The following is a 23,824-nucleotide window of genomic DNA, read 5'->3' as shown; positions in this document are numbered from 1 at the left end:
CTTCGATTGTGGCCTGGTATTAGTCCGGCTGCACATCAACTTACTTACACAATCTGCGCCAATCTTTGCTTTGTATACCGCGAGTTCTTTTGTTGTGACATAGAGAGCTGCCGGTTGCGAAACAGGGCACCAGATAAAGGTCACGAAAGGGTGCACCGCTCTTCGACTGCGGCGCACTCGGCCCAACGCTTCACCCTTTCTGGCTACCGTCTTTCTACTCAGCTCTACTCGGGCAACATACACGCACGCTTACCCCCGAGAAAGTACTGCGGTCGTGTCTTGCGTCAACAGAATGCCCTGCACGGCCGCACAGCTGCACCATCCCGTCCAGGCGTGTCCAGGTGGCGCGCCTTAACCGGGACTCCTGAGTGGGCTGCGTGTCGAGTCTCGAGCAGAAGTACTGCCCATTTGCGCCAACTTGGCCAGCAATGCTTGGAGCGACTTACATGCGCCGCGCCTTGCAACGCGTCCTCTCTATCCCACGCAGCACGGCCCTTCATACAATTCCAATGTTCCCCAGAACACACACGGGGCACCACCTTCGTTAGCGGTTGGCCACGACCGGCGCCCCAGCAGCGCACGCACAGCGGCCCCCACATCCTCCACCCACAGCCACGCACCTCACCCTTGAACCCCGCCGCCACCAACCCCCACCCCCTGCAAGACTGCCGCTCACAGCGGCAGTGCCATGACCGCCTCCCGGCTCCAGTCGCCGCGCAGCGCCAGCACCGCCCGCGCCTCCGCCGCGCTCAGCCGCCAGTTAATCATACCCGCCCCCCCTCCCCCGCCCTCTCCTCCGCCTCCTCCCGCCCCTCCTCCCGCGCCTCCCCCAGGGCTCCAGTAGTCCATCAGCTCGTCCAGCCCCTCCAGCCCCAGCAGCACCGCCATCTGGCTCAGTCGCGCCAGGCGGTCTCGCACGGTGCGGGCGGTGAGGTCGGCCAGGCCGGCGCCCAGCAGCCGCACGTCGCGGTCCAGCGCCAGGCCGCCCAGCTGGCTGAAGGGCTTGCGCAGCAGCAGGGCCTCCAGCCGGGCAGCCAGCTGCGGGAGCGTCATGGGGAGGGGGGCGGCGGCGTGGTGGGAGTCATGGCGAGGCCGGTGCGGGACAAGGCGAGCAAGGAGAGGGGTGTACGGGCATGTGCACGCGCTGTGCCCAGTGCGCGCAGTACGGTAGAGTCGGCACGGCGCCGGCGCCGGCGCCGGTGCCAGCGACAGCGACAGCGTCAGCTCCGGCAGCGGCAGCAGCAGCCATCCAGGTGGCACCAGCGGGGCAGCGGCGCGCGCCAGCAGCATCCTCAAAGCCAGCCTGGCGGCGGCGGACGTCTCAGGTGTGGTGGCCAAGGCTGCCAACACGTGCGTCACGCCCGCCTTTACGCCCGCCTTCGCGCCCGCCTTTACGCCCGCCTTCGCGCCCGCCTTCACGCCCGCCTTCACGCCCGCCTTCACAGTCAGCACTCCTGCCCGCTCACCTTGTCCAGCAGCGCCCCGAACAGCACCTCCCAGTTGGCGGGCGTGAGCAGCGGCCGCAGCAGCCCCGACAGACCCGACAGCGCCATCACCAGCCGCCCAGCCCAGCCGCCGCCCTCCGACTCGCCGGCGCCGTACTCGGCCTCGCTCAGCGAGTAGCTCATCTGTGGACGGATGGGGATCAGGCAGACCAGGGGTTGACAAGTGGGGAAGAGTCATGTTGTGTCAAAGAGACATTGAGAAAGAAGTCAAGCGGGGTGGCAGGTCGAAGCGGCGGCGGCGAAATCAAGCCTTAAACGCTTCGTCGCGACAGGTACGATAACTCCACTTGGCCAGCACCGGTGTCGATGTCGCTGTGTCCTTGCCTTAAACGGGTGACACAAAAAACGCTCCCACAACAAGTTTCTCACGGCTGACATATGGCATTCTGCCCAAGATATTTGCGTAGCGTCTGGTCGAGCGCGCAGCCCCAGATGAGGTGCGATGGGACAGATAGGACAGTAGTCATTTGCCCCCCAAACGAACTCTGGCCAACAAACTATACCGCCGCATTACTGTAATCCCCAGCGTTCCCCGGCCGCAATACAATTATTCTGCGTGTTTTGCTTGCGCGATGCGTTGCGTGCAGGGGACCTGGGATCCCTAACACGATACGGATGACCATGAATCATGACCCGTTTTGGTGACCTGACCCCGTGCGCCGCGCCCCGTTCTATGCCTTTAGTGCTAATCGATCTACCTCCGGCCCCGCACGTTCTGTTTGGTTCCCGAAACCCCCATCACCCCCCGCCCCCGCACTCTATCGGTTCTGGGTTGGCAATGGTTTGTGGGATTGGAATGAACTACCCCCCCCCCACGCCACACACACACACACACACACACACACACACACACACACACACACACACACACACACACACACACACACACACACACACACACACACAGTTCCTTCTTCAGCAGCCTCCCCCCTCCCGGCTGCACTCACCGCCGCCACCTCGTCCAGCGTGGGCTTGAGCCGCGGCAGCAGCCCCTCCGCCAGCGCCTCCAGGCCCCGGCTGGCCAGGCTGCGGAAGTCGCCGCCGGTCTTGGCCAGGTCCGCAAGCACCAGCCGAGCCCTGCACGCACCACCACACACCGCACCATGACACCAGCGGGTCAACCAACCGGCGCAGGGCAAAACGGAATGTGTCAGGCAACACGTACCTCTGAACACGCCTGGAGCGCAAGTGTTCAGGCCTCTCTCGCCCACCCACCCGCGCCCCCAGCCCTGCCCGCCCTGCCCCCCCCAGCGCGCGCACGGCACGCACTTTTCCCGGTCCGCCGGCGCCGCCAGCAGTCCGCCCGTGTGCGCCTCCAGCTCCGCCCGCAGCTTGGCAGCGTAGTCGGCGGCCACGTCGGTGTTGTTGAGCGACACCGCGTACTCGGCCAGCAGCGGGCACAGCGCGGAGGAGGAGGAGGACCCGGAGCCCAGGCCCGAGGACAGCGCGGCGGGCAGGGCGGCGGGGAGCGCGGCGAGCGCCTTGGAGGGGCCGGGCGCTAGCTTGGCCTGGCAGGTGGCGGGGGGGGAGGGGGCGGGCGAGCGGGTGGGTGGGTGGGTGGGTGGGTGGGTGGGTGAGTGGGAGGGAGGGAGAGGAGGGGTATGAGTTTTGTTTGCAGCAGGGTAGCAACGGACGCTGGGCGGGTATGGGGCGGCGAGGAAGGCGAACGCATAACTCGTGCTTCCGGCCTTGACGTATTCCAGCTGTGGCACTTGCAGCCTGCTTACGCAGCTCTAGACACCCGTCAGAACCCCCGCTCACAACCCCTGACACGCCTTCCCCGCGCCCCTCCTCCTCCCCCTTTACCCCCGCTGGCGCACCTGCAGTGCGTTCCTGAATGCGTTGGCCAGCACGTTGTTCAGCTCCGCCAGCAGCGCCGCTGTGGCCTGGAACTGGCCCGCCGCCAGCGCACGGAGGCCCACCTGCAGGGAAGGGGAAGCGCAAGGGGAGGGGGGGTTACATTCATGATTACTTAAGAAGTGAAGGCGTAAGGGGAGGGCTCAAGGAGAAGGGGAGCCGCACGGGGAGCGTACAGCGTACAGCCAGGCACTTCGTCGGGCGGTGGTAGGTGCGGGAACGGTCAAACCAACGGTCGAGCCTCACCGTCGAAACCCCTCCTCTCTCTCTCTCACACACACACACACACGCACACACGCACACACACACACACACACACACACACACACACACACGCACACACACACACAGCACGCACCTTGCGCAGGATGAAGAATACGTCGTCCACCATGCTGCTGGTCAGTTGCTCGGACAGCTGCGGGGAGCGATGGCAATGAGCGCAGTGATGAGCGTAAGCACAGCCTTGCTGGCGGGTACACCCAGGTAGGTTCGCCCATCAACGTTACGTTACCCCTGCGGCCTGCAAACCCATACAACCCAATGCGGGCTTTCAACCCAGCCATCCTGCCCCAAGCCATCCTGCCTCCCAAGCTTACGCAGGCATACACCCTCAGGGCAGGAATGTACCTTTGCCCGCGATGCAGCCGCTTCCACTCTGGCACGCCCCCCTCCTCCGTCAGGCCACCCTTGCCCCCATCCATACGCCTCCCCGTCTGCAGCTCGGAGCCCCCGAGCGGGCGGGTATGGGCTCACTCGGCTGGCTTGCCCACGACCGCCCCACCCCCGCCCCTCCCCCACGGCACTCACCACCTCGTCAATGCGTATGGCCATGCCGGCCGTCTCGTCCAGGTAGTACTCCTCCAGCGCCACGTAGCGGCCCAGCAGCTCGCGCAGAGCCACGTTGAAGGAGCCCGACCTGCGGGAGCAGCAGCAGCAGCAGCAGGGGGAGGGGGGGGAGCAGCAGGCTCTCCGGAGTCCGGGTGAGGGGTGCAAAGGCAGGGATGGGCAGGGGGAGTCGCGGGATGCGGGGAGAAGGGGTAGGTTGTCCACGCGTGTGGGAGCAGAGTAGCAGATAATAAAGCATTATGAAACTGCATCCGGCGGTCAGGGCGGCACACGTAGGACGGGATGCGGCGCGGGTGCGATGGGCTAGAGCCCACGGAGAGCCACGAGCCCAACACCGCCCCGAGTTCCCGACACCGGATACGCCAGTACACGGCTGGCGTCGCCACCAGGTGTTGCGCGCGGTTGTGTTCTCAACATCTGAAAATCAACCCTTCACAGCATCTGAAAACACATCCCGTACAAGCATCTTGCCGACGTGCAATGGGCAGCCAAACCTGTGTACGCACCTGAATGCCGCCTCACGGGCTAGTGGCAGCTGCCCCGCCGCCGTTGCTGCGCCGGGCGCGCCGCCGGTGCTGTCGCGCCCGTACGGCCCTCCAGCGCCCGCGCCGCCTGCTGTTGCTGCTGCCGCCGCCGCTGCCGCCGCCGCCGCCCTCATCTTGGCCAGCATGAACTGGTTGTACTCCTCGCACAGGCCGCAGATGCGCAGCACCTCCTCAATCAGCGCTTCCACAGCCCTGAGGGGGATACGTGCACTACGTGTGTGTGTGTGTGTGTGTGTGTGTGTGTGTGTGTGTGTGTGTGTGTGTGTGTGTGTGTATGGCAGATGGCATCTTTTTCACAAGTATCGGCATGAAATAGGGGGAGGCGGGAGGAATGCGGGTGAGGGGCGGACAGCGTGTGGCCGGGGGGCGTGTGGCTGCGGAATGCCGCCAGCAGGCGAGCCAGGTTGGGGAGAACCGGTGTCGCAGCACGCAGGCAAGCACGTCTGGGGCTCCTGTCAGCAGGCCATGCCCAACACCGCCCAACTTGGCTACTGGCGCCCGGACACTCGGCTGCAAGTCTGAACGCAGCCTAGCTCATAGGGGTGAGCAGCTCACAGGCACGATCACGACCCGAGTACGCAAGAACTCCATCGCCTAACCATAGCGACTGAGGTGCACCGGGTGCCCATGTAACAAGCGTGTCAAAGCCAGCGTCAGCGCACCTGTGGTCGGTTGCTGGCTCCCCGCCGGCCCCCGCCGCTGCCTGCGCGCCGAAGGGCAGTCCGCCCGCGCCGCCGCCGCCCCCTCCGCGCCTGCGGCTGGTCACGTCGCGGACCACTCGCTCCAGGCGGCGGCTCTCGGTGAAGCGCTGCAGGATGCGGCTGCCTGCGGGGTTTAGCGAAAAGGCGGCGAACAAAGTTAGGAGGGCGACGACTACGCCAGTGGCAGGCGGGGAGGCTAGGGGCACACAGGATAAGCTTGCAGTCCGCTTTGGACCGCCGGGCTGGCAGAGGAGATGCTGGGGTGGTTTGCCGTGTAGCGTCTGTCTCTAAGCAACTTTGCCCCGCCGCTGCGGCGCCAACCCCCTGCCGCTCACCCGCGTTGTCGCACTCGGTCTGCAGGCCCGCAATGACGTCCAGCACAGCCGCCTCGCCAAACGTTTCCCGGATGAGCGCGTCGTGCTCCTGAGGTTCAGAGGCCAAAGCACACGGCGGTTCAGGTGCACTACTGGAAGCCGCCCCCATACCATATTCACACCATGTCGTTGCGCGAAGCTCATCTGCCCAACCCGCCACACGCCCTGCTGCCACCAAAACCTGCGCAATACACTTGTCCTGGACTCTTCCCGACACATCCGGCGTGGCAGTTGCAAGCCTGAACGCACCCCCAACCCAGCCTCGTCCAGCCGCCTATGGCAAACTCACGTCCAGGCACACGGCCATGTCTTTGAACAGCGCCGTCAGCGCCGCCGCGAAGTCCACACGCGGGGGCCCGCCCCGCGCGCCCGCTGCCGCGCCCGGCGTCTCCAGCTGCTCCGCCAGCGAGTTGTAGATGTTGCGAGCCTGTGTGCCGGGCCACGTGAGGTTGGTTGTCACTTTTGTGTGTAACAGGGAGTACCTGGCTACGAATCACGGTATGTTGGCGCGTGCTCGGCAAGCAGCCACAGAAGCTCCGGGCATGCCCCCATACCGGCATACGCCCAACGCCCGCGCACCTTACATGGCGTGGCTCACGTGTGCTACCACCTCGTAACCCTCCCCCCTCCCGGCCCACATTGTACACACCTGTGCCCCGACGACCACCTTCAGGTACTCGATGAACTTCTGAAGCCCCTCCGCCTGCGGGGCGGGACGCATGCCGACAACAGCCAGATGAGAAGAACCAAGCAGCCTACTCCTTCACTGCATGCAATGGCCGCAGCGGCCCTGTTGCCCAACCTCCTTTGCCCCCTTTCCTGGGCTGGGCACTGACTGCCCCCCTCCCCTCCCCTCCACGCCTCCCCTTCCTCTCTCCTCCTTCCTGCGTACCCTAGGCTTGACCCAACTCCAAGTCCTGCACCCGCCACACGGCCCACGCCCGCACCTGCTTGCCCAGCGGCTTGTACAGCCGCGCGAACCGCACCGCTGCGGCGTGGTCGCGCCGAGCCACCGCGTCCTCGAACCGCCGCTCCGTGATCTCCTCCAGCCGCGCCCGCACCTCCATCAGCACCTGCAGCAGGCAGTCGGGCAGGGTCGCCGGCGCGGTCACACAGCTGCAGCCGCCGGGTCCTGCAGGCAGCTATGGCGGCTGCAGCGGCACGTGCTCCGGTCCAGCCGTGCTCCGGTCCAGCCCGGCCCGTCCCGGCCTGTCCAGTCCCAGCCTGGCCTGGGACTTCGCTTCCAGTTACCGTACTTCACACCCGCCCGACCGCAAACGCACCCGCCGCTGGTCCTCCGCCTGGCTGGCGTCCGCGGTGTGCTGCTGCTGCAGCAGCTGCAGGGGCGGCGCGCCGCCGGTGCTGCCGGCGCTGCGCTCCGCCGCGCTCAGGGCCGCCGCCATCTTGGTCTCCAGCTCCATGAACGAGCTGATGTACTGCGCGGCGGCCTCATAGTCCTGGCGCGCGACAGGTCGAGGAGGAGGGGGGCAAGGATGTTGGTGGTAGGTGGTGGCCTGTCCGCATCAAAGCCATTTCGGCACGAACCCTGGCGTGCCGAAGCTGCGCCTCCCTCTGCCCCGTCTGCCGCAGTGACGCCCCCACCCCACCCCCAACCCCCCATTTCAGGTTGTCAGTCGTAATACGTGCTGCCCCGCTGGCCAGAGCAGCGCACCTCCGTCTCCATAGCTGATTGCACTCCATTTATGCAGTTGGTGCGGTCCAGAATGAGGTTTATCTTGTTGAGAACGCTCTGCACTCGCCCCTGCACCAGGTCTAGCTGTCGGACCTTGCTGCTTATGTGGTCAGCTAGCTGCGCGGTGCCCTGAACACTCTGCAGGAGCTGCTCACAGTCCGCCCGGACCAGCTCCAGCGTCTGCAGGGAGCAGACAAAGACTTTTAGTATGACTCAACTGCAAAGGTATAAACGGCCAATTGCTTCGCAGGCATGTTGCAACTCCCCGATCACTTTGCGCCACTTTGCCCTCAGCTATTTTCCACTACTTCACCTCAGCCGTGGGCGTATTGAGCAGAAGGAAGTTCCGCTCCAGGTCGCTCCGCTTGCTGAGCTGCCTGTCCAGCTCGCTGTCAATAGCGCGCTCGCGCGCAACAGTCTCGTGCAATATTTTGTTAACATCTGAGACATTGGTCAGCCTATTGATGACGCTAAGGTCAACTGCAGTGGCTCCCATTCTTGCGTTTGCCCCCGCCGGGGCCTCTTTCGCGACTATGCCACTATGTGAAAGCTTGTAACAGCGATATGGGAGATTATAGTTGTGGCTATGCCCCAGCGCAGCTGCTTGGGAACTTGGGAAGGGCTTCTGATTAGGGATTTCCATTGTGAACCAGGGGTCCGTCTACACTGCAGAGGTATTGACACAGCAAAGCCTTGCACCTCGTAGACAGCAACTCATTCACCAGGCAATTCACTGCCTTGCACCGCGACAGCAATCTTCCATTTCCTGTGGTGTTCGAGTAGAGCCCTTGCCGACAATTCTGTAAACATGAGCTGCGCAGCGTCTAGTCTGCGGATGCGGAGTGCTCAGTCCACTTGCGCGCGGAGGGTGAGTGTGGAATTGTCTTCTGGAAGCACAACCAGGCTTGCGGCCCGTCTATCAGGGCCGGCACCACACGCCGACCCAATTTATATAGCAGTATATGATCGTAGCTTTGTTAGTGGCGGGGCGTCCATAGTCCCATGGGTTGTGTTGGCGGTGGTGGCCAGTGTACCTGTGGTGAAGAAGCGGCATGTGCTGCCCCGCCTGCAGGCCGCTTTCCCGCTACTTGTGCGACGTGTAGCGCTGCCCGGCCGGCTCCCGCTCCGACAAGCTGCGTCGCCTGCAGGCGGGCCTGAGCCCCAGGCCAGCAGCACCAGCACCCCAGCTGAGCCTGAAGTGCCAACGAACCTGACTACGTGGCAGTACTCTAAGCTGGCTGACCCCGGCTTCGCGCCCTGGTGAGTTGCGAGACAGGACTGAATGGGCAAGAGATGCGCACAGGGCGTAGGCGAACCACTTGTACAGGCGGGGTACAGCTGTCATGGCGTATAGGCACGGCGTGCTTGCGACAGCGTGTGGCGGATTCGGGCGCAGGGCACCGGACAGGAATTGCAGGCACGCATCCGTTCGAACAGAGTTACCCATCATCCGCATGGTTTATCAGCATTCCACTCGGTTTTCCTGCGTTCGGCAAGACCAGATGCGCGAAGGAGCCTCGGTGCTGCTGCACTCATGCTTCCGGAATCCGGATCCGCCTGCAGATCCTGCTGCGCAGGCGTGGGGTCCTGCACTAAACTGGTACCGCATGCCCTGCGCCCTGGGCGGTTGCACAGGTTTCTGGCCATGTGCTTTCTGCCGTTCGTGCTGCTGCTGGTGCCTATGCTGAGCTCGCCGCCCATGCCGCCGCTTCCGCCGCCGGCGCCATAAGCACTTGGCGCTTATGCATGGCGTGGATGCGTGTTGGTGCAAGGATAGGGCAGCAATGAAGTGGATGACCAGGAAAGGCGGGAATGCAGACCCGTTGGGGAATGCGGATATTTTGGATGCTCAGGTGGTGATGTCCTACATGTGCTGGCTGGCAGGGAGGCGCTGCACACCGCGACTGACAGCCTGCCGGTTCGTGTTTGAGGATGCTCAGGTGTTTCAGTGCTATGCACGACGTCGGGCGTAGAGTGTCATCTTGGCTTCACAGTAGGACTGCTTTGTACAATGGTCGGTTCAGTGAAATGCATAACAATGACATAAAAGATACTCCCACGGGAGATTTGCAGCTGCAATATGGATTGCAGTACCGTATACACGCCCGTGACGCCGACTTCTCTGCGCGGTCCTTGGCAAGGCCACAGGTGGATTGCGCGGCATGCGGGCGGGAACCTGAAGCCGTACGAACCACGTCAAGTCGTGATGTAGGAGGCCACTGACGGGTGACGGACACGGCGCATGAGCGCGCCCTGTAGGCCACCAGAAGAATGTGACATGTGATTGTGTAAGCACAGATCGAGCTGTCTGTAATGCAGGCGGCAGTGTGGCATATCGCGCATATCGGCATATGCCTGGGGCTGGGCCGCTGGGGATGCATCACACGATCGCGGGACTTCGCCATTCGCATCGCACTCGTGGGCTTTCCTGGTAGATGCTTTAGAAGGTCCCGCTTGATTGACACTTGACGGCTGGCGCTGCCGCAGCGGACTGACAACAGCAAAGTTGCGTGTTGGCGGCGAGGATTGAGGACCCCCGTCATTAGGTGAGCCGCATGCTGGTCATGGGGGCGCCCGTTCACGCTCGCACCCTCAGGACTTTGGCCCTAAGTACGGCTGCAAGGCCATGTCAATGGTGGCTCCGTCTTGTCACCCAGTCCGCACGGGCACAGGGGCACGGCACCCGCCAGCGCACGACGAAAGGTGATGCCGTGATGCGCAATTGCGCATACCGTACTCGTAACATTTGCCATACTGTTACAGAGTCTTTATTATGATTGCTAGAACTACCTGTGTAGTGCCTTAATACCACACCCACCAAAACAATTGTCAGCGGGAAACGTCTACTGTATGGCCGCTGTGACACCTGGAAGCCGCAGGGGAAGATACTACGATAACGCCGGCAGCATGCTACGTAAGTACATAACACACACACAACTGCAAATGCCTCCCTGACCATGGCGCCAAACGCACCACCATTACATATTACAGAAACGGCAACCGTCCTCCCGCGCATCCCATGCGCCGCTTTGAGCACCGCCTACCCGTTCGCGCCCGCCTGCCCACCACCGGCGCCCGCCTGCCCGCCTCCCGCCGCGTCCGCGGCCAGGCGCTCGAAGAGCTCCGGAGTGAGGTGCACCTCGTAGTGGCCCGGCATCGCCACCGCTTGCAGCCGCTTGCGCGCCAGCCACTCGGCCACGGTGGTTGGCAGCACGGGGCCCAGGGCCTGGTCCGAGTGCAGCCCCTTGCCGGTGATGATGGTCCACTTGACGTGGCCTGAAAGCCACACAGGCGGGTGGGCGTGTGAGGCTGGAGGCTTGTGGAGGCCGGTGCTGCCCGCTGGATACCGTACAGAAACGCGCTGTGCACGCACATACGGTACGAACACGCATGATAGGTACGCGCGCTTGCACTTCGGCCGATGTGCACATGCATGACACATGAACCTGGAGCTACATAAGTGCGCACCTCCCATGATGGACAGCTTGTGCAGCTGCTCCTCCAGCTGCCTGAGCGCCTCGTGCGGCCGCAGCCCGTGCAGGTCGGTGCTCCACTGCTGCTGGAGGGAGTTGTTGACGTTCGTGAAGATGCGCATGGCGGCCTGGGGGACCAGAAGCAGTGCGAAGGCGGCCGGTACCGTCAAAGTGCCGCTCCGGGCTGGGCTAGTACTGGACGGAGCTGGGCGTGTCAGCCTTGCCGAGTACGGGGTTTGTACGGCGCTGGAGCGCGTCGCCACGAAGCGCAGCTGAGGAATACAAACATGCAAAAGAAGCGTCGCGGACAACATGCTGCAAAAGTGGAGTCCACTCACCCGTTCGTTCGCCTCGCGCTCCAGCTGCCCAATCGCCAGAACCTGCAGCAGTACCAACAGCAGCGCAGGTCACGCCTAGAGAGCGCATGTGTGCGCTTCCAGTACATGCCCTCCCTCGATGAGCTGTGTTCCTAGCAATGCTAATAGGAGAGCTCGCACGGGCTGCAAAAGCCGTTTGCCACCCCAACACCAGTGTACTCACAGCCTGCTTCATCTCTCCGGCCAGGCGGCGGTCGCCTGCGTCGTACGCTTTCTTCCCGCCGGCCTTCAGCCGGCGCGCCATCTCATGCAGTGCCTTCGGAAGGTTGCGGTTGGTTGCCCAGACCTGCTGCTTCTCCTCGTGTGTGAGCCCGTAGCCCACGCGTCGCCCGCCCACGGCCGACGACTGTCGGGCAAGGAAAGCGTTGGCGTACGCTTACACTCCACAGACCAAGCAGCTACAGGATTGGTCCGATGCCCCTGCGGACGGCACCCAACCCCATTGTCGTAGCGACCTGCTACACCGCGCTGTCCTCACCTGCGTCGCCGCTGCCGCCTCGGCCTCCGCCTGCTGCTGGAAGACCGCCGGCAGCCCCGCCGCCTTGAATGCGAAGCGCACCGTCTCGCGCAACTGTGGATGGACGAGGGGCATTCGCGGATAGAGGCCAGTCATGAGGGCACCACGCACGCGTATACCGAGCTTGGGCGCTCGGGGATGGGGGGCCGGGACCATGCCATCCCGCACATCCCGGCGGCCCCGCGTCCACTCCCGGCTGTGGCGCCAGAGCACCCCGGCACACCCCGCCTGCGCGCACCTCGTCCGACACGTTCAGCTCGTCGAAGTTGAGGCCCAGCGTGGCCAGCGCCTTGATGGGCCCCAGCGGCCTGTACCCGGCCGGCGCTCCAGTGCTGGTGGACGGCCCGGCGCCGCCGCCCTCCTCGTCGTCGTCCTGGTAGCCGCCGCCGCCGCCGCCTTGGTCCTGGCCGTGGCCGTTCCCGGCGACGGCAGCCAGGGCGGCCGCGGCGTTGCCGTTGGGGTAGGCGGCGGCCATCTGCGCCAGCTGTGTGGCGCGTTGAGCTGCAGCGCCGTTGGCACCCGCGTGCCTGGGGCGCAGCGTGCGACGGCAAGCAGCGTCAGGAGCAGCGCGGATTACATCCGCGTCCTCACTTCAAGTAACCATTGCATGCTCAGCAGCAGGCGGCTGTTTCACTTGTGCGCTTGCTCACCCACCTGTCTGAGCCCAGCACCGCAGCGTTACCGGGCAAGCCGCCACCCTCCAGCCGCCACTGCTGCGCCTGGCCCCGGTTGCTGACCAGCGCCGCGCCGTCCCCCTCCTCGTCGCTGTACCGGCCTCCGCCAACGCCCGCGCCCGCCGGCACTGCGCCGGGGCGGCGCTGCTGCTGCGGCGGTGTCGGCGGCGTTGGGTGGCGCTGCTGTGCAGGCGGCACGGGCGCGTCGGCCGCAGAGAGGGTGCTGGAGGCGCGGGCCTCGCAGTAGCCCATGGCCAGCAGCGCCGCGCGGGCGCCCTCCACGTTGCCTCCGTGGCTGGACAGCGCGTCCTCCACCACACCCTGTGCATTTCATACAGAGAGCAACGCAGAAGAGGCAGTTATGCGTGTTAGGCATCATGCGAGCGTCGCCGGTGGCATGGGATGTTGGAACGAGTCTGCAGTACGACTGGCAGCGATAACGCCTGCAGGCGCGACCTTGCAATGTCGTTGGATTGTGTACCGCTGCCACACCAGCGCCCCCAGCCAGCGGCACTCACGTCGTTGTATGCGTCCGGGAACTGGCGCCGCAGGACGTTGAGCCCCAGCCGGCTGCGGCCCTCCGCGTCGCTGCCGAGCCGCCCGCGCCGGCTGCCACGCTCCGCCGGCTGCCGCTCCTCCAGCCGCCGCTGCGAGTCCGCCTACAGACGGGACCCAGAGGAGCAGTCAGCAAGAATGCCGGCGGACCCGCGCGCCGAAACCGCAACCGCCCTTGCGTGTCCGCGCTCGGCTAGCGTGCCCCTGTACCGCCCTGGCCGAGTGTGCCCACGCCTAATCGTGTCTCGCCCACGCGGACGCAACATGCTCGCCGCACATATGCCCAAGCCGCTGACCGCCCCACCCCTGCCTCACCACGTCCGCCAACCCCTCCGCCGCGTTGATCATGTAGTCCTCCAAAAGGCTGTCGCCCACAGCCGCACCCCCGCTCGAGTGTTGCTGCGGTCATGCAGAAGGCCAAGAAATCCATGCAAGGCGCGGCCAGAGGGTCCCAAGGCGCGCAACGTCATGGTGCATGTGCTATGCATGGCACGATACTTCCGCTGTGACAACAAGAATGTACGGTACGCGTGAGAGGTCAGCCAAAGGTCGCCGCCACAGCAGGCTGTCTACTAGCACGCGAAGACGCTATCCGCAACCTGCGTCCGCGCACCTGCTGCAGGGCCCGTGCGAATTTCTCATCAGCCTCCTGCTGTTCCTTTGTCTTGATCTCCAAATACTGTTCACCCAGCACCTCCAGGGCCTGCGCAGGGGTCGAGAGGGCTTTACAACAGCAGGATTGGCGCCGGAGCAGGCCAACCTGCCCAGACAATGGCGACCAGCAAGCCGATTGGCAACCCACAACAAAAAAACTGCTTGCGTCCCTCGCCAGGATCTGAAACGCACCGCAGCCCTCGCCCCCGCGCCGTGAACATTGCGACCCCACCCCCGCCCCAAACCCCCAAGTGTTTTGTCGGGATTTGAAATGGCTAACCCCCTTCCCCACGCAACCCACAAGCACTCACCAAATCAACATCGCCCTGGCATATCTCCATACAGAAGCGCAGCGCCTCCTCGTCGTACACCTGACCAAAAAAGATGTTCACCGTGTCATCAGCGCCCTCCTCCTCGGGCCGCTGGAAGAAGGCATCCTGTTGGGGTTGCGCAAACATGAGTTGCCGGTTAGGTGCACACGGAACGTGAAGTACATAACGTGCATTCATCACACCTGGGACAGAATGCAACAACATTTTATGCTTCCGCTATCATCAGTTCCCTCACCGTGTCGTCCGCGGCCGCAGCGCTGAAGTAGCCCGTTGCTTGCGTGGCCGTGCCCCCCGACGTGCCGCTGCTGCCCCACGCCGCGCCTGCATCCTGCACGGCGCCCGCCGCCCCTGCTGCCTCCTGCGCGTCCGCGCGCTCCCGCTCTCCTCGCTCTCTCGCTGCCCGCGCCTCCTCCTCCTGCTGCTGCAGCTCTTTCACCTTTGCCTCATCTGCGGCGGTTTGCTGCTGCAGCTGCTCGCGGCGGCGCTGCTCCTCGATCTCCTCTTGCTGCTGAAACAGCTGTGCCAGGCCCTCGTCGTCGCAGCTGAGCCCCGCGGCCTCCAGCACCGCACGCATATGCTCCGCACCCTGGCCCACAGGTGGGCTGCCACCGGCGATTGACGCGAAGTCAAATGCAGCTGCATCGACGCTGGCAGCAGCCACTTCCGCAGCAGCGCCCGCCGCCTCTCCAAAGCCCGCGGCCATGCCCAGAAAGCCCTCGCCTGGAGAGCGCGCGTCCGTGCTGGGACCAGCAGCGGCGGCTCCGAAGCTGTCAGCAGCTGCGAAGAAGCCGTGCGCTTCCGCACCGGCACCGAAATCGCCAGCGGCGAACGTCATGTCCTCTGCGGCTGCAGCCGCAACCGGCGCCACCACGTCGGGCAGCCGGTCGCTGGTTGCGCCACCGCCGCCAGCACCGGCGCCGCACATTTCCAGAAGCACCGCTGCGGCCCGGCCCTCGTCCCCGCCCACCTGCTCCAGCACATCCAGGCAGGTCGCCACGTCCACACTGCCTCCCATCATGTCCGCCAGTTGGATGGCGAGTTGGCGCCGCGCCGCCGCATCTCCGTCGACGCCGTCATGGCCGCTCCCGCTTGCCGGTAGCAGGTGCGGCGCGGCAATGGAGGTGATAATGGGCACGGGTGCGGCAGCGGCCAGCACAGGCTGCGGCACCCGCCCAACCACCATGGGCGTGGGCAGGTGTGCGCCCGGCGCCGCGGCAGACACGACAGGCCGCACAGGCGCTGGCGCAGTGCTGACGATGGGGGCATGGATAGGGGCTGCTGGAATCGCAGGAGCGGTCAGAGCTGCTGGTTGCTGTTGCGGCGTCAGAGACAGATTAGAGGAGTGAAGGCTGTCCGCGACAGCGATGGTGGTTGCTGCCGGCACCAGCTGCTGCGGGGCTAGGGGCGGGGTTGAGGAGCGCGAGGCGGCGGCGGGGGCTGCTACTGCTCCCGTTGACAATGTCATAAGCATTGGGTTGTAAGCTGCCGCTTGGCTGTTTGTGGCAGCAGCCGTTGGAAATGGAACCACGGCTGGAAAATGCTGAGCCAGGCCATCGCTGCTGGGGCCACGAGACGGGTGGGTGCTGAGCGGGCGCGAGCCACCAGCGCTGCCGCTGGCTGCTACAGCCTTCGCCGCAGCCAGCGCTGGCGGCAGGCCCACAATTGATAGTCCGGTTTGGCTGACTCTGCCAACACTGCCGGTACTCGCCAGCTCGGCAGCAGCGGTGTGCTGCGCCGGCGAGGCCAAATGCGCGAGGCCGGGAATTAACGATGCCGGGGAGCTGGTGTGCACAGCCGCTGGCGGCGTCAGGCTGTACCCCGGCAACGGCGAGCGGACGGCTGTCAACATGTTGGCTGTGACACCAGCCGACTTAGTTGGCGTGAGGTGCGGAGGCGTCACGGCCTCCGCAGGATGAGGCTGAGCGCCAACCGCTGTCGCGGCGAAGGTGCAGACGGCGAGCGCGGGAGGCTGGTAAGGTGCTGGCACAGCTTTGGCCGGCTGTGCAGAGGCTGCACCATTGATGTCGCCAGCCGCATCGCCGACCGGGCGGGAAGGAGGGGTCCCAGAAGCGTAGGGGTTGACGGGGACGGCAGCTGTCAGCGGTCTGTATGCTCCGACGATTCCCGCGGCCGAAGGATTTGCAATTGTATCGTTTGATTGACTTCCTGATTGTTCTAACGCTGATAAGCCGGAGCCAGAGCCAGAGAATCCAGCTGGCAGGCTTTTGAGGCTGGGCCGATATGCCATGTCCGCGCTGAAACCCCGCAGTTGATATCACCAAGCTCCGGTCCACAAGCCAGGCTACCTTCCAGGCCTCAAACAAAAGGCAAAGAGCTGAATTCAGGGACTGCAAGTGCGTTGACCAGCTAAAGCGGCACAACCACACTGCAACAGCCCCCGAGAAAGAGGCCCCGAGCTGTCCACAAACTAGCAAGTCACGAATTAGGTTCCACTTGAGCACGAGCCTTCGTGCTGCTGCGCGAAGCGCTTGACGCGCTGCCAAGCGACAGGCCGGGCGAGCCGGCAAGGCAAGCCGGCCCCTGACCAACTTATGGTCGCTAGGAGCTGTGCGGGTTGCCATGCTGGGGGCGCGGGCGCCCGACCTCAGGTGGAGACATCAGCATAATTCGTGTTTTTGAGGTATGCAAGTGGTAGCGGAATTACTCATGATGGTTGTATGTATATACAGTAAGCAAATGACTTTCTGCCAGCTAAACTTGTGAGTTGGTGCTTGTGAGTGCATGGGTTTGTGTGTGCATTGGCGACCGTGCTACTCGAAACTGCCCAGTCTGCCGTTATATGCTGCACTCGGGCTGCGCGGGGCTAGGACTTCGGGGGCCGGACGGGCCGGACGGGGGACGGGGGACGGGCCGGACGGGCCGCTACCCCTCGCTACCCCCCGCCCTCTCTGTGGACCATGAGGATACGAACTGCAAAAGCGTCAACATAACAACATAACACGAAATCTGGCCATGCACGCTTACAATAGATGTATTTAAATGCGTATGCATCTGGGCGCCGGTCCAGCAGGGCACGGTTCCGTAACACTGCCGGTCCTGCAGGGCACAGCTGGGCGTGCCCCGCAAAGGCTGGGAGGGTGTGGACGCCACGACCAGGGAGCAGCCCTCACTAAAGGCGCAAGAGCGCATGTCAGAGCCGCCACTGAGTTGGCGTACTAGAGGGCCTAGCAGGCAAGGGTTTGTGTGTGCATTCGTACGCGATTGGCTTTCGGGCGCGGTCTTGCCTGCGCTATTTGCCTGGGTTGGTCGGAGTGGCGAGCAGTCGCCTGAGCACCCGCAGCCATGAGCCGTAGACGGTATAAAGTATAGCACCTATACAGTATAGCACCTGGCCACTCGAATTCCGCCACCTGCATCCAGACGCAGGAGTTGAGCTTCACAAGCCGGCGGCCTGGTCCCCTTGCCTCATGCCGCCTGCACCCAACGCATCGCCAGCCTCTCCACCATCCTCGTCTGGATAGTCCTCTATCTGTGAGGCGTCGATGCCCACCTGACTTGGCGCAACGCTGCGCTAGGCACCAACCGAGCTGCTGCTCCAGACGCCCCTACTACCGCACCACCGGCGCACTGCAGGTACCTGCGGGACCAATCCCAGCTGGTGTGGGGGCACCAGCGCCACCAGCATCGGCAACCCCGGCCCGATCTCCAGATGCGTTAGGCTCCGGATGAAAAGCCAACCCCGCGCCGGCATCTGCAACCTGGCCCACTGCATCCACAATCGCGGCAGCCTGTGCCTCCGCAGCCGCCTCTGCCCCAGCAGCCGCAGCCGCGGCCGCTGCCGCTGCCGCCGCCTCTGCCGCCGCCCGCACTGCCGCGGCCGCCGCCGCCCTGCACGAGCCAAGCGGCAACGAGCGTCACTGGCCATGACTAATGACTGGCAAGAGCCCTTTCAAACTTGCATGAGGCTCCACTTTCAGCACATGCAAGTCAGTAACCAAGGAAACCCATGCGCACCTGGCCATTGCCTCGGCCCGCCGCGCCGCCAGCATGCGTCCCAGCGCCGCCCGCATCTCGAGCGCCGCCGCCGCCGCCGCGGGCCAGCGCTGCACACCCGCCGCCCCGCCCTTCTTATCCTCACCGCCCGCCGGGAGAGATGCCACAGGCGCCGCGAATCCGCCTGCACTTGCCGCCAGGTTGCCGGCTGTGGCACCCAAGGCCTCCGGCCCCTGTTCCACAGCCAGCGGCTGCTCCGCCGCCGCCGCTGCCGCCGCCGCCGCCGGCTCCTCCGCCTGGCGCGCGACGAGCTGCCGCGGCCATGCCCAGGCCGCAGCTGCATCCAGCTCGTGTGCGGCGCGGCAGTGTGCTTCCACACCCAGCAGCCACTCGGTCAGCCTGCGGGCCCAGGTTTGACAGGTCGGCCGTTGGCACCGGCAGCACGGTATCACCCTCACTGCGGGGACTACAGCCGAAGCCCCCAGCAGTTGCATCCAGTGTCAGACGTGCAGTGCAGGACCCGGGGGTCCAGTCACGCACCTTCCTGCGCTGGCGTTGTGGCGGGCCACGTCTTGCGGGCGCAGCTGTGTGGCCGGGAGCGAGGCAGCGTGAGGGCGAGGGCGTGACAGGCTTGGCTCAGCAGGCGTCGCCGAGAGCCGCACCCAGGCATTTGCTACGGTACTCATCCCATCCTATGCATGACCCATCCATACCGTAATCCTTCTAACCACCCCAAAGCGCAATGCCTCAACTCCCCAAGCCTCAAACTCCAAGCTCCCCCACCTGCGGCACGTAGAAGTCCAGGTCATCGGCGCTGCCGGTGCGGCTGCGCAGCAGCGCCAGGGCGCGTGGGCCCAGCGGCAGCGCGGCGGGCAGCGCCGGCAAGACAAAGGCCCGGGCCTGCAGCGTCACGGTGCATGGTGGCACGCAGGAGGGTATGGTCAGCGCGCATGGAGCATGGACGGCGCACTGGTAAAACGGAAGGCCGGCAAGACCACTGGCAGTACCGCCGAATACCGCGGTCAAGGATATAGCAAACATACACGGTACACACACGCACGCACGCACGCACACACGCACGCACGCTCTTCCGGCACGCACCCGCAGCATGTGCTGTGCCTGCTCCCACGCCGCCATGCGCCACGCGTGGCTGTCCATGTCGGTCTCCTCCACCTCCAGCTCCGAGCACCCCTCGGAGCCAGAGGCCTCCGAGTCACTGCCGGGGTATAGGACAGGGCCCAACGCAGGATCCAAGGCTGGGTCCTCCGTGGCGGCCGTGGCAACTTCCTCTGCTGCTGTGACTGCTGCTGCTAGGCCCTCCGGATCCCCCCTTGCCTCCTGCTCAACCTCCGCATCGCCGGCGGCAGCCGCTAGCGCCCCTGCGTCATGCTCGACGTCGGCCTCGCCCAGCGATGCCGGCTCAACGCCCGGCTGCAATCCTGCAGCCGCGGCGTAACCCGCGGCGACGGTCGCCGGTGCGCCTGACACCTCTACATCCCCGTCAGCAACTGGGAGGTGGCTTTGCCCCGGGCTCCGTGCCCCTCTCCCTTCCCTCGCCTGCTCCTCCTCCGCCACCCCCGCATTGCCTTGCTGCAAGCTAAGTGCTAGCGCCAATGCCAGATCCGCATCTGAGTCCTGGTCCTCCGCCGTTTGTGAGCAGGGGTCACAGGGCGCGCCAACGCCACTTGTGCCGGCTGCTGCTGCCGACTTGTTTGCAGCGTCGAATGCTCCAGCCGCCTCACACCCCGGGCTGCTGCTATGTGAGCCGGCCGTGGGCAGGCCGCCTAGGTGTGCGCTTGACTCCATGCCCGCATCGGCGTCCGTGCCCGCGGCAGCACCGGCCGCCACTGACACAGCCGCGGCAGCCCGATGGGCGCAGCGGCGGAGGTAGGTATCCCACAAGACCTGCAGCGAGAAGAAGAGCTGTACCAGCGGCCGTGCGGGCCTGTGCGTCGGGGAAATCACATGAACGGAAGCCACTCATCACTGTGGAGGAGTCCCAAGAGACGTTAAGTGCCTCTGGTTTGGTGGAAACAATGCCGCAAGTATTTTCGCTTGCAACTAACGCCTCTGCCTGTGCGCCACTCGTTTTAATTGGATTGGTTTAGTTTGAGCTGGTATTTACAACCCCCATCCCCAACAACGAACGCGCGCTGTGTCCTCCCCCCGACACCCACGTGCGTATGGCGAGTAGCTCCTGCAGCTGCTCCACACCGCCGCTGTCCGGCGCCTGTGCGCCTGCTGCTGCCGCTGCCGCCACGGGGCCTAGACCCGGCCCCCGCCCCAGCCCGGGTGCCGCTGCTCCACCAGTCACTGCCGCCATAAGCTCCTCCGCCAGACGCGGCACCGCCGCCGCCGCGTCCACCAGGGCCGCCTGCCCAGTGACACGAGCCGCACAACAGTTGCCTCCAGGCAATCTCTGGGATGCACTTGGGGATGCACTTAGGGCTACAACCCAAATCAGAGCGCCCCTTCTGCCGGGCAGCATAGGTGAAAGGCACGCGGCACGACCTCACTGCCACGCAGCTGACCACGGGCAAGCCAGGCGACCCGCTGCTGCTGGACGGCGCGCACCTGTGCCCGCGCGGTCCGTGTGGCCGCCAGGGGGTAGGCCGCCACGCCGCACCAGTGGCGGCAGGCCAGGGCGCTCATCACCAGCGACCTGGCGTCCAGCCGCGTCAGCACCTAGCAGGCGGGAGGGCGGGCGGGCAACACATGGCGGGTTGAGGCTTTTCAGGGACTGTACATGCATGTGTTGGTATGTATGTGTGTGTGTGTGTGCGTGCGTATGCGTATGTGTGCGTGTTTGCCAGCCGTGCACGAGGACATTCGTGCGGCAGTCGCGGCCATGCAGCCCCCGCCCCTGGTGCACATGGCCCCTGGAGAGCACCGCACCGCAAGCACCGGGCCGCACCGGGTAAAGGACGTCCTGCGGCAGCCGCGACATGTCCAGCGGCGACGTCACGGCGAGCGCAGCGGGCAGGGAGGCAGAGCGCGCCGAGGCGCCTGCGCGCTCTCCCGCAGCTACCCACGACGAGCCCGCCGGCGACGATGATGCGCAGCCATCCACGAGGCCCTCGTTGCCGGCTCTGCCCATGTCTGCCACCGCCGTGGACGCGGATGGGACGGGCGCAGCGGTGCCCAAGGGCCACGTGAGCGCCTGTTGCGTCCGTGCCTGCGCCCCTGCCTGCGCCTGCAGCTGCTCCTCCCACCAGGCCTCGGCGTAGCGGCGCTCCTGCGGGAACACGGCGCGGTGGTCCAGCGCCGTCAGCTGCCGGCAGCGCGCCACCACCGTCCGCCTGCGCGCCATGTTGGTTGCACAACACGCCCGGTTGCCAACACGTGAACATACCGTAAGACAGCAGCACAGGTACGGCTCGATAGGAACAGGGATAGGTACGGATGCGCTGAGGTAGCGCCATCGGAACAGAGCTGTTCGCGCTGTAGCATAGAACATACGTTGGATTGCAGCAGTCTGACCTGTAGAACGCTAGCGGTGCGTGCGGGGCGGCACCTGGTGCCGTGGCGCCGGCGGAGGAGGCGACGGCGGCGGCCACAGCCCCAGCCGCGGTCTGGGTCATGGGATTGCCAGCCAGGGTCAGGGTTTGCAGCTGCGGCACTGCCTCCAAGACCTGTGATTATGGGTGGGATGGCGGGCGTTGGCAGAGCGGGCAGGTGAAGGTGTGTGTGGCCCGGCGTGTTGGCAGACGGGCGATGTGGACGGCGAAGACACGCAGCACAGCGTGGGCTCAGGTTGACACGCGGGCCCTGCGCGCACGCTCACCTGCAGCACGCCCTCAGCCTCCGCCAGCTGGTTGTGGCCCAAATCCAACTGTATGAAGGAGCAGTACACGCAATGTTGCAGACCGCTGGAGGCGGGGGCCGGGGTGCTTCCATAGCACGCCCTTCCTCGTGCGCATCCTAACCACCCGCTTGCTGCCCCGCCCCATGCAGCACCCACCTCGCACAGCGCCGTGCAACCCGCCAGACAGCGCACAGCGTCTGCGCTAGCAAGCTGGTTGTCGGATACCTGCAGCGGCAGCAGCACGGCAAGAGGTGCGGCACACGTTCCCCCAAGAATCACCGGCACTAACCAAGCTCTCGATCAACGACACGAAAGCCAATGAGCCATGCATCGCCCCCGCCCACAGCTTCCCTTGCGCCAAGCCGTCACGGCCTACGCCGCAAACAGCCCCACACAACTGGCTACCCGTCTAAACTCCCAAGGGCCCCACCAGCAGCGTCTCCAGGCGCGGCAGTCGCTCCAGTCCGCCGCCGGCCAGGTGCGTGAGCTGGTTGGCGGACAGGTTCAGCAGCCGCAGCTGCCGCAACCCCTCCAGGCCCTCAACCACCCGGATGCGGTTGCCCTGCGGTTGCGGTTACGGTTGCCGTTACGGTTGCCGTGACGGGTGCGGTTACGGTTGATGTGACAGGTTTGATCATCGTGGCGAGCGTGGATGTGTGCCCGGGTGGGAAATCGTTGGGGAGGATCGCAGGGGCTCCGTTGCCATGTGCCTCAAGTGCTCGGGTGCGTGGCTAGGCGGGGGGGCGGCGCCGAGCTCGATGCCCCTCGCTGCGAGAACCTGCAGTCCGGCACCTGCAGCTGCAGTCCGGCACCGCCGGGCACCTACCTGGAGGTATAGGCAACGCAGGTGCTTGAACGCCGACAGGTTCTCAATGCGGCTGATGCGGTTGCGGTCCACGTGCAGCTGCTGCACCTCCCTGCACGCGCGGGCGGAGGTGGATGGGCGAACGCAGTAGTGAGACCCAGGCTCCACCTCGTGCGCCAGGTCTCCCTTATCAACAGCCCTCGTCACACGGTTGCCCCTCCCAACAACGCTCGTACCTGTACTCGGCAACGCACTCCCCGATGCGCTCGAATAGTTGGCAGCCGAGCTCTAGGCGCGTGACGGCCAGCGGCGTGCGGGGCTGGCCGCTCTCAACGCAAATCTCTACCAGCTTGGCCAGAGTCATCTCCTCGCCATCGCACCTGCGCCGGGCGCACCGGTGGTGTGTAGAGGACTAGTGTGTGTGGGGGGGGCTTCCTTGGCGACAGATACGTACTGGTTATAGCACGGGGGGCGGGGCAATACGGGATATAATGGGGCGGGGCGGAGGGAGGGGAGGATTGAACTGAGGCGCGTCCCCCTGAGGGCCGGTCCCCGAGGGACGTAGCACCCTCCCCGTAGGTCCCAGGCGTAGTCCCTGCCCCTAGCATCCCCCTGCCGTTCATCAAGTGCACCCTTTCTCGTGAGCTGTGTAGGCGTTGGCAGAGGAGCGTCAGGCTTACCTGCGTCGGAGCGCCGAGCTGACGTGCAGCAACGAGGTCGCCGGCTTGTGTGGCCCGCGATGCATTGTCGAGGGGTAAGCTAATCAGGTGATTATTCCTCCGAGGTGCATTATGACACAGTTAGACTGACACGCTGCGCTTGTGCGCGGAGTGACAACCGAGTGACCGAGTCGTTTGCATAATCATAGGCCCCTTTCTTACCGCCATGGTTTTATATTATATATTATGTATAGCATATATTAGTCTACAGTAGCTTGGAAGCTATAATGAGGCCTCCGCCCCTGTAGGACCGATGAATCAAATATCACAAAGTACGTGAGAAAGCGTTCCCAAGCTCTCTCTTGCGGGGCTGTCCTGTAAGGCTTCGATGGGGAAGGAGATTGGACGATGGTGGAGATGGAGGTGGAGATGGTGCCCAGGGTTGACAGGAGGGGTCGGGGGCCAGCCACAGCGTGGCGTGCCGTGGCAGCGATTTGA

The 23,824-nt window shown here is 64.9% G+C and overlaps 4 protein-coding genes across 5 annotated transcripts; 1 reads left to right on the top strand and 3 right to left on the bottom strand.

The window, feature by feature from the left end:
* Window positions 1-32: 32 nt before the first annotated feature.
* CHLRE_06g287250v5 (uncharacterized protein) lies at window positions 33-8,091 on the bottom strand. The gene is made up of 16 exons (XM_043063362.1): window positions 7,835-8,091; window positions 7,501-7,701; window positions 7,112-7,285; window positions 6,776-6,901; window positions 6,478-6,531; window positions 6,118-6,255; window positions 5,790-5,877; window positions 5,416-5,578; window positions 4,715-4,945; window positions 4,170-4,278; window positions 3,721-3,777; window positions 3,326-3,427; window positions 2,775-3,013; window positions 2,453-2,582; window positions 1,467-1,628; window positions 33-1,038 (listed from the first exon to the last, which is right to left on the bottom strand). Exons 1-16 carry the CDS (start codon window positions 8,015-8,017, stop codon window positions 673-675), a joined length of 2,523 nt encoding a protein of 840 aa, XP_042924068.1. The 5' UTR covers window positions 8,018-8,091; the 3' UTR covers window positions 33-672.
* Window positions 8,092-8,200: 109 nt separating this feature from the next.
* Window positions 8,201-10,167, top strand: CHLRE_06g287200v5 (uncharacterized protein). 2 transcript variants are annotated; one of them, XM_001695445.2, is made up of 3 exons: window positions 8,201-8,389; window positions 8,594-8,781; window positions 9,157-10,167. In XM_001695445.2, exons 1-3 carry the CDS (start codon window positions 8,330-8,332, stop codon window positions 9,248-9,250), a joined length of 342 nt encoding a protein of 113 aa, XP_001695497.1. In that variant the 5' UTR covers window positions 8,201-8,329; the 3' UTR covers window positions 9,251-10,167. The 2 variants fall into 2 exon arrangements, with proteins under 2 accessions (XP_001695497.1, XP_042924066.1); XM_043063361.1 differs by having other exon boundaries at window positions 9,157-9,825.
* CHLRE_06g287176v5 (uncharacterized protein) lies at window positions 9,940-16,821 on the bottom strand. The gene is made up of 12 exons (XM_043063360.1): window positions 14,339-16,821; window positions 14,083-14,208; window positions 13,731-13,820; window positions 13,433-13,516; window positions 13,081-13,221; window positions 12,543-12,883; window positions 12,127-12,415; window positions 11,850-11,942; window positions 11,535-11,717; window positions 11,333-11,374; window positions 10,990-11,122; window positions 9,940-10,797 (listed from the first exon to the last, which is right to left on the bottom strand). Exons 1-12 carry the CDS (start codon window positions 16,349-16,351, stop codon window positions 10,562-10,564), a joined length of 3,771 nt encoding a protein of 1,256 aa, XP_042924067.1. The 5' UTR covers window positions 16,352-16,821; the 3' UTR covers window positions 9,940-10,561.
* Window positions 16,822-17,072: 251 nt separating this feature from the next.
* On the bottom strand, window positions 17,073-23,571 carry CHLRE_06g287150v5 (uncharacterized protein). Its single transcript, XM_043063359.1, has 15 exons — window positions 23,348-23,571; window positions 22,904-23,047; window positions 22,689-22,779; window positions 22,293-22,424; window positions 22,019-22,087; window positions 21,842-21,889; window positions 21,538-21,689; window positions 20,972-21,356; window positions 20,632-20,742; window positions 20,235-20,431; window positions 19,159-20,002; window positions 18,841-18,957; window positions 18,598-18,641; window positions 18,079-18,456; window positions 17,073-17,952 (listed from the first exon to the last, which is right to left on the bottom strand). Exons 1-15 carry the CDS (start codon window positions 23,410-23,412, stop codon window positions 17,673-17,675), a joined length of 3,057 nt encoding a protein of 1,018 aa, XP_042924065.1. The 5' UTR covers window positions 23,413-23,571; the 3' UTR covers window positions 17,073-17,672.
* Between the last annotated feature and the right edge of the window lie 253 nt (window positions 23,572-23,824).

Source organism: Chlamydomonas reinhardtii, chromosome 6 (assembly GCF_000002595.2).
Source record: "Chlamydomonas reinhardtii strain CC-503 cw92 mt+ chromosome 6, whole genome shotgun sequence".
NCBI classification, from domain to species: domain Eukaryota; kingdom Viridiplantae; phylum Chlorophyta; class Chlorophyceae; order Chlamydomonadales; family Chlamydomonadaceae; genus Chlamydomonas; species Chlamydomonas reinhardtii.
The sequence above is the reverse complement of the archived record's forward strand: the minus strand, read 5'-3'. Positions and strand labels throughout refer to the sequence as shown.

Coding starts and splice junctions, on each gene's coding strand:
- CHLRE_06g287250v5 (XM_043063362.1), bottom strand. CDS start 8,017: ATGGGAGCCACTGCAGTTGACCTTAGCGTCATCAATAGGCTGACCAAT. Junction 7,286..7,500: donor AATCAGCTATGGAGACGGAG/GTGCGCTGCTCT, acceptor GTCGCGCGCCAG/GACTATGAGGCCGCCGCGCA. Junction 6,532..6,775: donor ACAAGCCGCTGGGCAAGCAG/GTGCGGGCGTGG, acceptor CCCGCCCCGCAG/GCGGAGGGGCTTCAGAAGTT.
- CHLRE_06g287200v5 (XM_001695445.2), top strand. CDS start 8,330: ATGAGCTGCGCAGCGTCTAGTCTGCGGATGCGGAGTGCTCAGTCCACT. Junction 8,390..8,593: donor AGTCCACTTGCGCGCGGAGG/GTGAGTGTGGAA, acceptor CCCCGCCTGCAG/GCCGCTTTCCCGCTACTTGT. Junction 8,782..9,156: donor GACCCCGGCTTCGCGCCCTG/GTGAGTTGCGAG, acceptor GCGGTTGCACAG/GTTTCTGGCCATGTGCTTTC.
- CHLRE_06g287176v5 (XM_043063360.1), bottom strand. CDS start 16,351: ATGGCATATCGGCCCAGCCTCAAAAGCCTGCCAGCTGGATTCTCTGGC. Junction 14,209..14,338: donor CTGCGGCCGCGGACGACACG/GTGAGGGAACTG, acceptor CAACCCCAACAG/GATGCCTTCTTCCAGCGGCC. Junction 13,821..14,082: donor GCCAGGGCGATGTTGATTTG/GTGAGTGCTTGT, acceptor ACCCCTGCGCAG/GCCCTGGAGGTGCTGGGTGA.
- CHLRE_06g287150v5 (XM_043063359.1), bottom strand. CDS start 23,412: ATGCATCGCGGGCCACACAAGCCGGCGACCTCGTTGCTGCACGTCAGC. Junction 23,048..23,347: donor AGCTCGGCGCTCCGACGCAG/GTAAGCCTGACG, acceptor CGCCCGGCGCAG/GTGCGATGGCGAGGAGATGA. Junction 20,432..20,631: donor CACGGACCGCGCGGGCACAG/GTGCGCGCCGTC, acceptor GTCACTGGGCAG/GCGGCCCTGGTGGACGCGGC.